Below are 15436 nucleotides of genomic sequence, written 5' to 3' on the forward strand. Positions count from 1 at the left end.
GTGTCATGTGACATGGATTTCACACTTTTTTTATTTCTTACGAATACCAATGTATAATCAGAAAAAATGCAGTAAGGTAAAAAATATGTACAATGAGCGTGGGTACTTGGGTGTTTCACCGTTTTATGTGGAACCAAACAGTAAAACACCCAAGTGTGAAACAGGGCCAAATAGGCCCCGGAATCTGACCCATACCCCAACTTTTCCCCCTCATGTATTCTATGCCATTGTCAACAAAATTGCACTCCAGTGGACTTTTTTGCTAATACATAAAGTCCAAATGCAGAAAAAAAAATACTGCCAGAATCTGAAGTGATCACATTTTCACTGTTTTCATTTACTTTTAGTTTTAATACAACTAGTGCTTGCTCTTGGACTGACGTCATAAACTTTCAACTGCAGGTTCACGATCAAATTTAGTTGCCTCAGTCCAAACATTTTCTTAACTGATGGGAATCGGACTTGTGTGTTTGATCTGACACCTCCAATTACACAAATTGGTTATTTTCCCCCTGGATATCGTATGAATTGTGTCTTGTCTGTGGAGCCCGGCCATTGTGTCTGCATGATACAATAGTCATGCCACGGCAGGCATCATTATGGAACCCTGTGAATTCCCACAGACGTAAGCCAGCAAATGGGACCACATTCTGGCGGTAATCTCATGTGACCGCTTATGTTGTGAGCACACATGTGTGTGTGTGTGGGAGGATGGAAGGGGAAAGGGGTGGGGTCGGGTCGGGGAAGAGATGAACATCCACTCAATCCTTTCATATATGAGACCAAAGTCTTGCATCCTTTAAAAAAAAAAAAAAAGTTTCCACTGACCTACATCCTTTCACTTCGTAGTGTTACTCTTGAACACAAAATAGCACTTTAAACAGTAGGGGTTAGAAAAAATTTCATGTTGCCTTTATGCGCATACGGTTCTACCCCTCAAGGTTCTGAAGGGAACTTCACAAATTCTGCATCTACAATTCCAGGCTAAATCTCTCTCTCAAAAAACCCAAAACAACAGCAACAAAACAAAACAAAACATATACAGAGAATGTTTTACTACAGTTTAACAGAAACTCTGATCTAACAGAAGGCAGCACACTAATTCAAAAGGAAATCCCCCCCCCCCCCCCATCCACCCCATCGATTTTGAATGGAGCAATAAAAGAAGAACAACATCATCATTTCAATTGTTGCCTAGTCCAAATGGATTGAGCTGGCAAAATACTTTGGCCTAAGCTTGCTTACATGTCCTACTTGTAAAAAGTTGAATATTGAACAAGCCGTTGGGAGTCTGTGGAGAGCCCACTTGGCCGATATAGTCTTCCGAGAGGTAAACAGCACTTGACTAGAGAACGATGTCTAGAAGATTACCAAGCAATTGGATTTATGCCCAATGCATTCTCTCAAACTATTTCTAGCATCTTTGTAAACAGACGGAAGCTCAATGGATGTGTGCCACTTCACATACTTGAATTACTTTCCATTCTCAATCATTGATACTTCAGAACATAATTCATCTGAATATATATTTGCCAATGCTGGAATTATCTTATAGAGAGGAACAAATAGGAGAAAATAATGCAGAAAAAAAATTCCCATTATCACTGTCAGCAGGTCTACACAAAATGTCAATTACAAGGTTGAAAAACAAAAACAAAAACTTCTTTTCTTTTCCCTGAAGAAAGAAGAATATTGCTATTTGCCAGGAATGGTTTGCACGCATATGCTAGTAAATACATGAAGCAAGGAAAAGTCCATAATGGCCAAACTTTGAGAATTCTAATGCTTCCTTGGCTGAAAACACTAATACTTTGATGACAATACATTGACTGAGAGGCCACATTATTTTCAATCATGATAACCCCTTACCTTTCCAATGTCTGTTAAATGTGCAAGAGTAATGTTTTCTCTCTCTCTTCTTCCCTTCTATATTAAAAAGTTCAGAAGAAGCTCAAAGCATATTGTGGTCTCCTTTGTACCTCTGTACAAAGCTTTGGGAAAAATAAACAGTTCCCCTGTTGTAATATCATGACCTCTTTTTTTGGACACACTTTACTATTTTGTTTTTGGCATAGTCTACTACAGAGAGAGAAACCAAGAGAAAGTGATAGGGCAGAATTGTGTTCTGGTGGCAACTTGGACAACACTAGATCTTGCTCTCGCCTGGCAGTAACTGCTGGAAAAGCTCTAGTTCTCCCAGCTTGTCCTGCTGGAAAGCCGTCGTCTCAGAGTGGATGATCATCTTAAGCAGGAAGTAGGAAGCGGTAGAGTGGCAGTCCTCAGCGTCTTCTCCCACCTCTGTTTGGAGAGAAGGCCAAACAAATTCAAATGCTTTTAACCCTAAAAGGGCCGGGGGGGGGGGGGGGGGGCGGAATCCGCCCCCCCTCGACGTTTCGCGCTATAATTCTGTAACGCGAGAAGGCCTCATCGCGAGGCTTCTTGACTTTCTTCGTTCAAGTCTCGCGCAACTTTTGAGACCAAATTTGCAACGTCCGCGCATACTTTTGCGAAGCCACGCCCATTTTTGTAACGGAATGTCGCTCCAAAACGGGCACAATTTTGTGATTTTGTGTGCATTTCCTATGGAAAACAGTGCTCTGTCATGAAAGGCATAAAAACCTGATCATTTTTACAATTAATCACTTTCATTGATTAATTTTGTGCTAATTATGGTAGAAAAGTGGTCAGTGACAATTTCCAATGAAAAAACAAAGAAAAACCAAAAGTTGAAAAACAAAGAAATACATAAGAAATTCTGAAAACAATAAAATACATAAGAATTGAAATGAGTTTTGGAAGTTTTTGTGATGTACAATTGTTGAATATGCTAAAACAGATTTACAGATCAAAAATTAGACTCTCAATGCTTTTAATTAAGCTAAAATATCACCTTGAGCTTAATTTGCATAATTAATTAATTAAAATTAGAAATTGATTGTTTCAAAAAATCTTATGACACAATCTTGTAGATTATGACGCGGGTCTCACGCATGCAAAATTTCATCGCGATCGCACCACCGATGGCCGAGATCTCAGGGGGGGGGGGCGGAATCCGCCCCCCCCCCCCCCCCCCCCCCCCCCCCCCCCCCCGGTCTGAGCATAGCCAAAAAAGCCCGGCCCCTTTAGGGTTAAAGATTATCTTTGACAAAACTGTAACACATTTACATGTTATATGTGACTGGATGCTCTTATGTTTCTGTTCTTTCATTTTCTTCTCATGTTCCATCTAAAAATTATTTTAAAACTCTTCATCATGTAATGACAAATTTCAATGTTTTTCTTCGACTCAAGTTCCACTCTGTAAAACGCCATATGCCCTGTGGTGGAAACAGGGAGCTTGGTTTGTCCTTTATTTGCACGTTGTCTCTGAATACCTATTGAAGTGGTCATAAACATTAAGTGCAATGCCAATGCTGAGCGCATCAATGTAATCAACTTTTCTCTTCAAGTGTTTGTTTCATTTCGTTTGTTTGTTTTTATTTTTGTTGTTGTTTTTCTGTTGTTGTTTTTTTGGGGGTGCATTAGCATTTCATATTTCTATATCAATTTTCTTGCTCTATTCTTATTTCTTTTCTTTTTTCTTTTTTCTTTTTGGATGGGGAGCAGGATCTATGGATTCTCCATCACTGACATGTTAACTTGGTGACTACTTCACACAACAGCATTACAGAGAATCTATGAAAGAAAAAAGAAATGAGGTATGAGCATTTCTTTCAGAAAACTACAATGATGTACTACTGATACTAACCGACTGTTCACTCACTACCCATATATCATCTTCACGGGAAGATCAGTGAATGAGCAACTTTCAATAATACTGCACAATAGTCAATGGCATTCTCAAACACTATACTGAGACATCCTTCCACCCCGGCTACAGTGTACTAAGACTAGTACATTAACAAGGTACCGGTTATGCAACGTTTAATACACCATGTTCCTGGTGGCCATGGCAGTCCCGTTTCAGGTCCACTGTGGACAAAACAGGATGCCAAAGCAATCATGGTGCTGCTGAAAAACCTAGACCAAGTATGCCATAGCAAAACAGGGTGAATTCAGCAAAACCTGACAGCTCGTTATAGGCCATAACAAAGCTTGGAGGCGGTCAGTAGTGGAACGCAATGAGAAATATGTGTAGTCTAGCCTGACCACACACCATGAGAATGAATGAATGAATACCGACTAGTTTGAATCATGGTTTCACTCCGTGAAATGCACCTACAGCAGGAACTCCATATTATCTTGAACAAATACAATGTTCACTGGAGTGAGGACTGGAATGAATAAGACTAGATTATGGAGGAGAGAGAGAAAAAAAGGCCCGAGTATCTGTCTCCACATGGCACACTGTGTTTCGGGTAAACAGGGCTGCTGTGGCCATCAGGAACATGGTGGAAATGTAGTATTCTAATGAGGCAAAATCAGTGGTCCCAGCAACCTCCTCATAATGAAGTTTATTTATTTGTTTATTTATTTATTTATTTATTTATTTATTTATTTGAACATATTTTGAAAGGATAACAAGATCAGCAGGTAAAAGCTGTTTTATATCAAGGTCCTGTACAATCCAAGTATATGTATATAAAATCACATTACATAAATATATATATAAAAAACAAACAAAGTTAAAAGAAGCAAAACGTCCAGTTGAATTCAGTAATAACTGCACCATGTAGAATATAATAAAGCAATGTGGTCGAATATGAATACTTATTTCTCATTACAAAAAGAGAACGATCCTTTTTCTCATGACTGCCTTTACCTCTTCCTGCCCGACTCGTGTGGCCCACGGACAAATGCCCAGTCAACGTTGATGGCCTGGCCTAGGATTTCAGCACCGTTTAGGGCATCCATTGCCTTCTGGGCTTCCTTGAAGGTTTCATACTCTACCAGGACATACCCCTAGGAAGAAAAACACGACATTCAAGAATATTCACCAGTAACATCAAGTTTGTGAAGACAAACTGGTGTTTTGGGAGGAGGGTGTGGGAATAAATAACAATATCTGAAGAAGAAAAATAATCAACTTTTCTACCAGTATCTGTCGCTAACATTTATTTTTTTTTGTGTGCTAATATATGAAAATTAAAACAAATTCCTGTGTATAATGAGCTACATCTGCCAAATGCTTACAAAATAAGGTAAACAGTAGGTCTGACTGTGTTAACACAACCTGTTTAAAATAATTCATAATCTAAATTTCCATCTATTTTTTCCTGTTTTTGTTTTCATGTGAATTGTCCTCATTATAAATCAAATTCTGTATGTGAAACAAGACTAACTGTAGATGACATTGCATACCAATAAAATGTTGTTATGTGCAGGACCCTTCCATCAGCAATTCTTGGAGTAATGAGCTCTGGATGGATTTTGCTACGTTATTGTCTTACATGTATTCATAAAGTAACTGCAAAGGGAAGAATAACACTGTATACAACAAATACAATGCCAAATACAGTCAGACCTCTGTTATCTGGCCATGTCACAACTGACGCCCGTCCAGATAAGCAATTTGGCCAGATATGGGAGAAACAATGTTGATGTACATGTACATATGTAGCTGCCAACCCAGTGCTAGCTATAGTAAAAACTATGGTCCAGTTTCAGCAGATATTGAATTGTAAACCTGGCAAATTCATGAAATGTTTCTGTTGGTAATATCATGGGCAATTTGTATGGATTTTGTAGCAGTTTTACTCACTTGAAATCACTATTTCTTTTTGTCTTCACCATGTGAAAATGTCTGAATGATAGAGATCCATATGAGAGACTGCTTGATAATCAAGGTCGGACTAAACACATAAAAAATCAAGAACAGATGCACACACACACACACATACACACAAGTTTTACTTGTGCACTTATTTAAATGTTCACCTTCAGGTAGCCCGTTCTCCTGTCCAGGTTGACGTGCATATTTTTGATCTCTCCGTAGTCAGCAAACTTGTCTTGGACGTCCTCCTCTGTGGCCTCCTCGTGGACACCGGTCACAAAGAGGATCCACCCCTCCACAGCTGATGAAATAAGAGTCAGAATACAGCTTGTAAAACTACAATTGTAGACATTAGCTTATTATAAAGCATACTCTACTTGCGGCCTTCATTTAACCAGCTTATTGGACAAAATATTCCACATAGTAATAAAGAAAATTCTATTCCAGATGCTCACAGTAATGAAACAACTACAGCAAATGTGGAAACTGTTTGTACAATCAACTTCTTTAATTCAATATTAGACAAAATTTATGTAATTTTTCACTGCAGCAACTGTCATCACTGTAACAGTGATAGTATGAATTTGTCTAGATGAAAAAGAGTACTAGTAAACAAAGTATTTGCATGGCTTATTTTGGCTTATTTTAGCACTGATATTAGAGCATGAAATGTACAAACCTTTCCAAACTGCAGCATGTTTCATATTTACAGTATACTTTGCCAGTCAATGTAATCCAGAAAAAATTATGTGACTGGAGATAAAGCATGATTACTTAGGTACATTTGTAAATATTAAATGAAGATGGATTACTGTTGAATTACAGACAATTTTATTGGCTTTACAACTTCTTTTTTTCTTTTCTTTTCAAGTAAAGTAGGGCATCACTTGTATCAATATTGCATATCTTATACCTGTTGTGGTATTAAACTATAGATGCTTTACTCATTTACATATGCATCTGACCTGGGAATCATAGGCATTTTTAGAGAGAACACGGCTCTTTTCTTTGCTCACAATTGGTCATCTGATTACTGAAATTTCAAAGTGTTCTCTCTGAGTCAGATCTATGAGGGTGGTTACAAAAAGCAGAACTTTTGTCTTTGCCAGGAGTGGTGACACACACATGTAGAGCTCAATAACATCAACCTGAATTCATGGGTAATCAACTGCATGCAGCCACCATTCAAACATGCCATCAGAATGATCTACATAGAGTATCTTATTACACCTCTGTCGTGGTCAGAATTGCTACTCCTTAAAAAGAAAGTTAGCTAAAGTCTCACATCTTTGTGGTCCCGATTCACTTGTATCTATTTCAAGTCCCTGGAACTCATCGTCAGCTGTGCGAATACCTCCCTCTGCCGAGAAATGAAACATAAGAATGGAAAGCCATGTCAGCAATTCATCAGGATAAAGAATGAATTCACTCTGGGTCCACCATGAGCTCACAGGAGTTTATGAATGAGTTTGCCTATCCATTCAATACAATCATCTTTGTGGATGAAATCGCAATCAGAGATGTTCTGTTATAGACACTGTACACTGATATTGCATAATACAGTCATTTAATAGCAGCTGCTACATTGTACAATGTGTACACACAATCATCAGTCAACAAATCTTAAGAGAGATCTAAATTAGCATACAAATTCTGGTTTCACAACTTGTTCACAACAACATGTTGTTTAAAAAGATGCTTTCATAAGAGCAAAAGATGTGTAATCACATATCAAGAATTTATCAAATCTTTAGCTGAAATATCTTTTGCATGATCATGTAAAGATGGACACTATATTTCCATAGGAAGCTTGATTTATCTCAGGACCTTACTTAAAACATACTTTGCATGACGTATGAAAGTGTTCCCACAGAAAATTTGAGCCCCTGCTGGCAGATGACTTCATACAAACTAAAAAATATTTTTTAAAAAATGTAATTTTTAATCAGCCAGCACTCATCTTTAGACAATGAATGTACAGCAAGAATGCCCAATGATTTTGTAGTAGACACAAAAAAATAGACACCTGCTAAGAATTTACAACAGTTCAGCTAGAAGCACCTTTTCTTGAATAAAATGTGTGTACTGCTGTTCTTACCTGCACCAAAGCCCCTTCCTTTCCTCTTCTTCACACTCTTTTTGAGTTTCTGTATTCCTTCTGTATACACGACAAGAAAAGAAAATCATAATTAATACATTTTGTGTTCCCATGGCCTGAAGAATCTTCCTTCAAGATACCCTGCAATTGCAAAATTGAAGGAAAAAACAAGAATACAGTATTCCATATAAAATGACAGTGTGTGGTATGATGATAGCATTAGTAGTAGTAAATCACTATGACAATGATAATACATTATCAATTAATATCATTCTTACAAAAAAAAGTACATGTAAACTTGAATTGTGCATTCAGTGCTCCAAGATTATGCTACAGGGTAACAAACAGTCTGGTATTTCTCGAATCACCCTTACAATGTACACAAGGTTACACTCTCTAAATAAATTATCAAGTAACATTTCACCTACAACTTGTACAACACTTTAAGTATGTGTATGATCATACTCGAATTCAATTCAATTCACTAGTCTTGTGGGGGGGGGGGGGGCAGTGCTTTATGCTTGTGCATCACACCTGTAGTAACATATTGGTGATGTTCTTCACCTTAAGACCAAACGATTTTTCATTCCTTTCTATAATTGATGATGATTTACTTATATACAAGTATGGTCTGCCTTTAATTAAATTCCGTCAAGTCAATCAAAGTGAGTAGACAATGTCAATGCCATGAACATGGTGTATCAATTGCGTTGTGTCTAATTGCAAAGTCCAGTGGAATAGCACACAACATGAGCTGGATGAGAGCCCATGATACATTTAAAACCACAACATCAAGTTCTCGGAAGGGCTCAAAATCCTGTATGTATCCATCACTTGGAATCTGCTTCCAGAACATCGAAAGGGACTACCACGAAACTTACCCAGCTGACACGGTTTGCCAGGATGACTGGTTTTGGAGTGTTATGACCGAGATCAAAAGTGTAGAATAATTTTGATCGTAGAACCCCTACGTACATGTACATGTTGTAGATTCTAGTTCACAACTTTCATTCCAGGGCTCCATTTCATAAAGAGTTGATACGACAGCAACTCTTGCTGGAATGGCAATTGCCATGGTAACGACAAGAATTCAGCTTCCTGATTGGCTGTTGCTATTGGAAGTTGCCATTCCAGCAAGAGTTGTTATCTTAACATCTTTTATTAAATGGGGCCCAGAAGAGCCCTCGCTCTAGCCCCACTTTCAGCATTGTGGGAAGCTAGTACCGTAGCATAAAAACTTAAGTGTACAGAGTAGTTACTAAGTACTGAGTAGTAGGTAGAATGTAACATGATGATTGATCATGCCCCTGCAATCGTATTTCCCAACAAGCTGCATGCCAGTGTGAAAGATCGATGGATATTGCTGCAGCCCAATTTGTCAATTAGTATCTAAGCAAATCTACTGATGATTGATTAGTCTCCCCTCTCTACCTCCATGAAAAATTATGTAGCAACCACGATGGGGTAAGCTCTCAGGTTGTGGACTTCTGGCAAACCTTTTTTGGCTAATTTACGTACAATGTATTTCCAGGCCCTGGCTGGAGTCTACTAAATTTTTGTACAACTCTTTCTGCATTTTAGAAATTACCCTACTTGACCTCAGCGCGGGGTGCTGTAACACAGTGAGTGCTGGCAGCGTTCATCTTATGAAAATCAGATATACACCAAGCCATGAAATGAGATCAATTATATGTAGATTGATACCGAATATAGACATACCGGTACATGTAAATAGTGTTTAAATCAAAGTTTTTGTTTTCTTGAAAAAAAATCTCGCATTTTAATAATTTTTTGCATTCACGATTTTCCCATTGTAGTGGCGGCTTCGATTCGCCCATCACCGCAAGTACAGAGCTCGCTAGCACTGAGCCAGCCCGCCTCGTCCGCATACGTGGAATGGCAGTCGTAAATCACACAACATCCATAGAGACTCCTGCGGCAGCAACCGCGAAGCTCTTCGCAGGCTCCGATCGGGCAGCCAATTTCACTGAAACCAGGCATTGCAGGGTCCATTTCGTGTACAGTTGTTACCACATGCGCTTATGTGAGGTCGATAAATCTTTCTTTCAAAAACTCAGAAAACATTTCAATTTTGAAAAAAGGGAAGTTTCGATACTGCCATATTTTGCGCAATGTGGATTAGATCTAAGTACAAAATACACCAAAGGTCATGACAAATAAGTGCGAAATTTTGACTTAGTGTGCTGAACAGATCCTCCTCCTCGGGCTACAAAGTGTACTACTACTAGCGGTAGGTAGCAGACGCAAACCCACGTACAGAAAGACAAAAGTAGTTCAGGTTTTTGACCGAAAGATCGGACTGTATCTGTCCGTCGGGGAATGTTCCGCGGAGACTACGTCTGGCTTCACGGATCCCCTCCGTATACAGACCGAAGTCAATGATGCCAGCTCCTGTGTGGCAGTAGCGCACAGATCGAACGTTACGATTAACCAAATTTCAGGCAGCTATTTTACATTCAAACAAGTTTGACATGACATGACACATTATGCAGCAATATTTGGGGTTAATTTCTCACATTGTGCAATCGAAATACTCACAGTTACTCGGTTATAACGCAGAAATTTTATCGATATCGCAGCATCGCCGCTCGCAAGCAGTAAGTCGCCATTTTTAATCTGTAAGCCATTGAAAGCCAATCACATGCGAGGTACGTGTTTTAGTAAAACAAACACGTAGAAGGTACCTCGCATGTGATTGGCTAAGAGATTCATAGTGTGTGTTTCTTCTGCAGTTTGAACGTGACGACGCGACAGGGTGTGTTTTACGTTGAAAATTCTACTAAAATATTGGATTATTCATTAATCTGGTGAGTGTAATGTATTCTTAAAAAACTAATTTCACAATACAAGCTTAAATTTGCCGACGTAGGGCCGTGAATTAGACGCAATCGAGAAGGGTGAGGTACCTCACCCAATTTTCCATAGAGACAGTGGTTAAGAACATCCACACAGCAATGGGTACTGCAAGCTTCCGTCTGTCTACGGAGGACAGCGTTAATGGCAAAATATAAAAGAGTCCTCCGGACAGACGGATCTTTCTGTCTATTCAGGTTTGTGATTTGAATACCTTGTTTGCCATACGGCCGTATTACTTTTGAAAAGAATGATACCAATGCACCCCTGTCATAACTGATACAGCTAGCGATCATTGCGAATGGGCTCAGAAGTTGAGCACTGCATGTGTAGAAAACGATGTACGTGCATGAGAGCGCCATCTAGTGCTGAATGACGAATGCTAGTGTTGGGGTGCTGGTGCGGTCATACCCAAATTGTTATTACAGCAGCGCTATTTCACACATTTCCATAAACAGTGATTACGTGTACATTTTAGAGCAATAATCTACACTGGCATACGAGAATAATGTTTCAAATAAATAGAACAATGTGGTGTTCAGAATTGGGGACAATGTGTAGCGCAAACAAACGCATAGATGGACACAATAATATCCATTTTTTAGCACTTTTTGTCTCAGTCTCATGCCTGTGCTGAAGTGCAAGTTAGGAAGTTACATGACTGAAAGATCGCTCTGTATCTGGTCGTCGCGGATAGACGTCTATGTTCCGCGGAGACTGCGTCTGGCTTCAGGGGGCCTTCACGGATCCCCTCCTAACGTTATTGATACGGAGGAGGGCAATAACATCAAAAAAATAAAAGACTCCTCCGGACAGCTACAGACGGATCTTTCTGTCTAACCGAACCATTAGATACCGGTAGGTCTAACGTAGTTAGAAGGGGGATCTAACGTTAGTAAGATCTACATCGACATGGTCGATGGTCTAACTGTTAGAAAAATAGAATTTAGAAAGTTACCAAGTAGAATTTTGAAACGAAGTCATCCAAAAGTAATTCTAACGTTAGCATTGGTTAGTCTAGGCCCTACCCCGAAAACCCAGGATAGCCAACATAACAGATGTGTTCTTAGATTCTACAATAAATTTATTACAATTCATGGCCAAACCAGCTAAACACTAACGTTACAGCACAGCCTAGCACTCTCAACACAAACGACAAAGGTACGACAAGTCGACATGACATGACACTATGCACTATCACTGACTAGCCCCATCTATTGTTGCCTGTGGGTGACAGAATCAGAGAATGAAACCTTACGATCCGACTCCTCGTCCACCTGGAATTCTTCGTCTCCTTCATGAATATCTAAGACGTCCGCCATGATAGCAGAACTCACTGTCGGTTGATATGCGTTATTTGAATTTGATAGCAGTAGACACACAATGCAGCAACAAGTAAAGCAGGTATCTTTTTGCCGGTCGTCTACTGCTTGATGGACGAAAGGGCTGTCGATGTCTGTGTCCGTACGTGTGTTACTCAATGGCACACGCTGCTGCATGCAAAATGCATGTGAAGCTAGCTGCTGGCTAGATTGTATCATGCGCTACGACTGCATGCACACCTCGTTTGGGCGCAGGAGGGCGCTTTGCGATTTGACTACGAACGCGGAGGTCAAAATGGCATTCAGTGGACCTCCCCAGATAACAAGCCAAACTGAAGCCAGCGCCCAAACTTAGCGCCCATATCATGCTCTCGATAATAATTGTGCTATCGATACTAGCCCTCCGTGGCGATAGCATGTGAAGTTCATACTCCGGTCCCCCCTTTGACCGAAAGATCGGTCTGTATCTGGTCGTCGGGGAAATGTTCCGCGTCTGGCTTCACGGATCCCAAGAGCGATAACGTCAAAAAAATTAAAAAGACTCCTCCGGACAGTCGGATCTTTCTGTCTAACTCCTCCTGTACCTTGTTGTTGTTGTTATATGAGTTTATTTGGCGTTTGTCATTCCTCGGGAATATTTACGCCAAATCTATATTCATAAAATTACTTTAGATCTAGATCTAGATACAATAGATCTAGATTTTCAAATTTGACCCTATTGTTTTCATTTCATTAAAAATATTATATTATATCATGCCAAAAAATCTCCCTCACTGACCTCAGTTCGAGCTGCCCAATCGACGATCGTATTTTCTGGCCAGCCTGGCTCGGCACCTTGAGCAGACTTCTCAGCAAGGAGGGCCGTGATTGGCTGTCCACCCAAGTACCTCCTTGGTCCACCTGCAGGCCACTCCAATACACGAGAGGGGCTCGATCGATGCTCGTGATTAATCGGGAGTATTTAATTTAGCGCGAATTTTATCACAAATTTACATGAAATTAGAAAACCCTCGGTCATCATGCCCTCGGTCACCATAAATTATGTCTCGGTACAATACACTTCTCGTTCTCGGTACAATACACTTGATAACGGTATTAATACTCGGTGCAATACACTTGATAACTCTATATATTTTCACCGCCTAATGGGTGCATTTAGGAACGTCTAAGGGTCTAAGTCTGTCACGGCTTGATTGTTGTTGGTTTTTTTTTTCAAGGCAGATAGAATAGAAATTGTTTGGTTATAGTTTCAACTTCTCCACCCTACATGCAAAGGGTGTTTATGACAAGTTCTATGTGAATTACAGAGATCATAGGAGGGCCAATCAGTGCATTTTCGGCCTTCATTGTTCAAACTTTCCCTTTGAAGAGCCTGATAGCAATCTGTGACAGTTTACCCGCCATTAATTCGATAGGAAATACTTGAAAGATCCATTTTTAGCAAAAGTTTGTGAAGATGAGCGAAAATATGAATGGTCGGCGGCAATCCCAAAGTCAGCTAAGAATTTCTGGCGCTGAGACAAAAAGTGGAATGTATTTTGTGCTCCTATATAGTCACTAGAGCTAGAATGGATTCTTTGTCTTACCGAGTGATTATAATGCTTTTAATAAGTATTAACAAAGACAGCGTGTCCACCCAGCATCATCGTGTAAAATAGTATACATCAAGAGCTTGATAATATCAATGGTTGATCTGAAGTCAAATGGCATAATGAACTGTAGGTCGCGGAGGCACTTATATTAATGAAAAAAAGTTAGTCTTCATTTAGATGAAAGCAGCTAGTGTTTTTTCTGTCTTCGTGTAAATTTTATCTTTAAAGAATATTTTTTATCTGACAGCGCGACCGCCCCGTAAAAAATTGATATAGCAAATGGGCCTAGGCCTTCTTGAAAGATGATTTTGACAATAATGTGTCGCGAAAGATTGACGAAAATCATATGAATGCTTTGTGATGTTTCAAAGCCAGAATTTAGAGGAATTTTGGGCGCTGGGACTAAAAGTGGTCGGAGTAGTCATAGGCCTATTGTGTTCGAGTAGAACCCAGGCTGAGATTTGGGAATGGACATAGGGCCTATGTCTTAGTACCGTGTGATAATATCTTATAGGTCCTATTCTTGGTATATTATCTTATAGGTCCTATTCTTAGTATATTATTTACTATTCTTTGTAAATTTATGGTAATGTCAGGCGCGGGTCCACTCCATATTTTGTGTAAAAGTCAGCAAAAATATAATTGTTGTGGTCAAAATTTAGAAGCATACGGTTGGCGCCCGTTTAAAAGGAGTAAGTGGATGAAATCAGGCCCGGGTGCATTTCCTGCCACATAACACTCCCTTTACAGGACATGGTTTCTCTTAATATAGTCTGTGCTTTCCTGTCGGGCGCCCAAAGTTCGATAGAAAAATTAACACTGAGTGCCATGTAGTTTGTCAAAAGTTTGTGAATCCCAGTGGCAAAAATATGAATGGTCGGCGGCCATCGTATATACTAAGTATTCAGACACTCGACACGCCGCAAAAAATGCACGAATTTCATCTTTCTGATTACTCCCTCACCAATTACCTAAAGCGAGCGTCGACCATAAGCCCATTGGCGGATCCAGAGGGGGCGAACCACCGGACGCCCCCCCCCCCTCTTATTTTTATTTTGTTAAAACAAAAGAAATAAAAAGAAAAAATGGGGGGGGGCGTGCGCCACCCTTTAATTTTGTAAAGGCGCCTCCCATTCACGGAATTCCTGGATCCGCCCCTGGAAGCCCATCGTCAGAAACATCTTTGATTTGACACTCAGAATGTGGGGTGGACACGCTGTGGATACCCCCTGCTCGAGTCTATCAAAATTCAGCGACTTTGAACACTGTGTCAAATACAACGTTTTGTCCCAGCTTCCAAACAAAGATTTCTGAATTTTAAATGGCTGCCCGACCATTATGTTCTTCTTCTTCTTTAACATCATCGTCGTCATCATCATCATCATCATCATTATTCTTCTTCTTCTCTTCTTCTGGTTAAGTCTCCCTCCTATTGATAAGCTTTAGATTTTTGCAGACTGTAAAGGTTCGTCAGTCTTCACCGACTTTTAATTTCGACATAATCATCAATTGCAAATGCTTTCTATCGAATCAGGGAGGGCACGTTTACGACTGGGAAAAAATATTCAAAGGGGTACAAAGCCAGACAAATAGGCTATATACTGATTTCATCTCACCAACGTTAACCACATATATATATATATATATATATATATATATATATATATATATATATTGTAATTTATTATAACTTATTGTCAAAAACACCCTTTTGGCATTTAATATGAAAAGTGGAGCGAAGAGGTAAAAACCTGTCATCATCAGGTTAGACTGAGCTTTAACTGAACAACTATAGTTTCTATCTGCCTTGAAAAAACGAAGCAATTGCACAGCACAC

At 39.6% G+C, this 15436-nt stretch overlaps 1 protein-coding gene across 1 annotated transcript; it reads right to left on the reverse strand.

Annotated features, from left to right (window-relative positions):
• Nucleotides 1–6: 6 nt before the first annotated feature.
• Nucleotides 7–12148, reverse strand: LOC140230502 (RNA-binding protein 8A-like). Its single transcript, XM_072310655.1, has 6 exons — nucleotides 11944–12148; nucleotides 7812–7871; nucleotides 6999–7073; nucleotides 5878–6014; nucleotides 4763–4902; nucleotides 7–2298 (listed from the first exon to the last, which is right to left on the reverse strand). Exons 1-6 carry the CDS (start codon nucleotides 12005–12007, stop codon nucleotides 2280–2282), a joined length of 495 nt encoding a protein of 164 aa, XP_072166756.1. The 5' UTR covers nucleotides 12008–12148; the 3' UTR covers nucleotides 7–2279.
• Nucleotides 12149–15436: the final 3288 nt, after the last annotated feature.

This window comes from Diadema setosum, chromosome 7 (genome assembly GCF_964275005.1).
Source record: "Diadema setosum chromosome 7, eeDiaSeto1, whole genome shotgun sequence".
NCBI classification, from domain to species: Eukaryota; Metazoa; Echinodermata; class Echinoidea; order Diadematoida; family Diadematidae; genus Diadema; species Diadema setosum.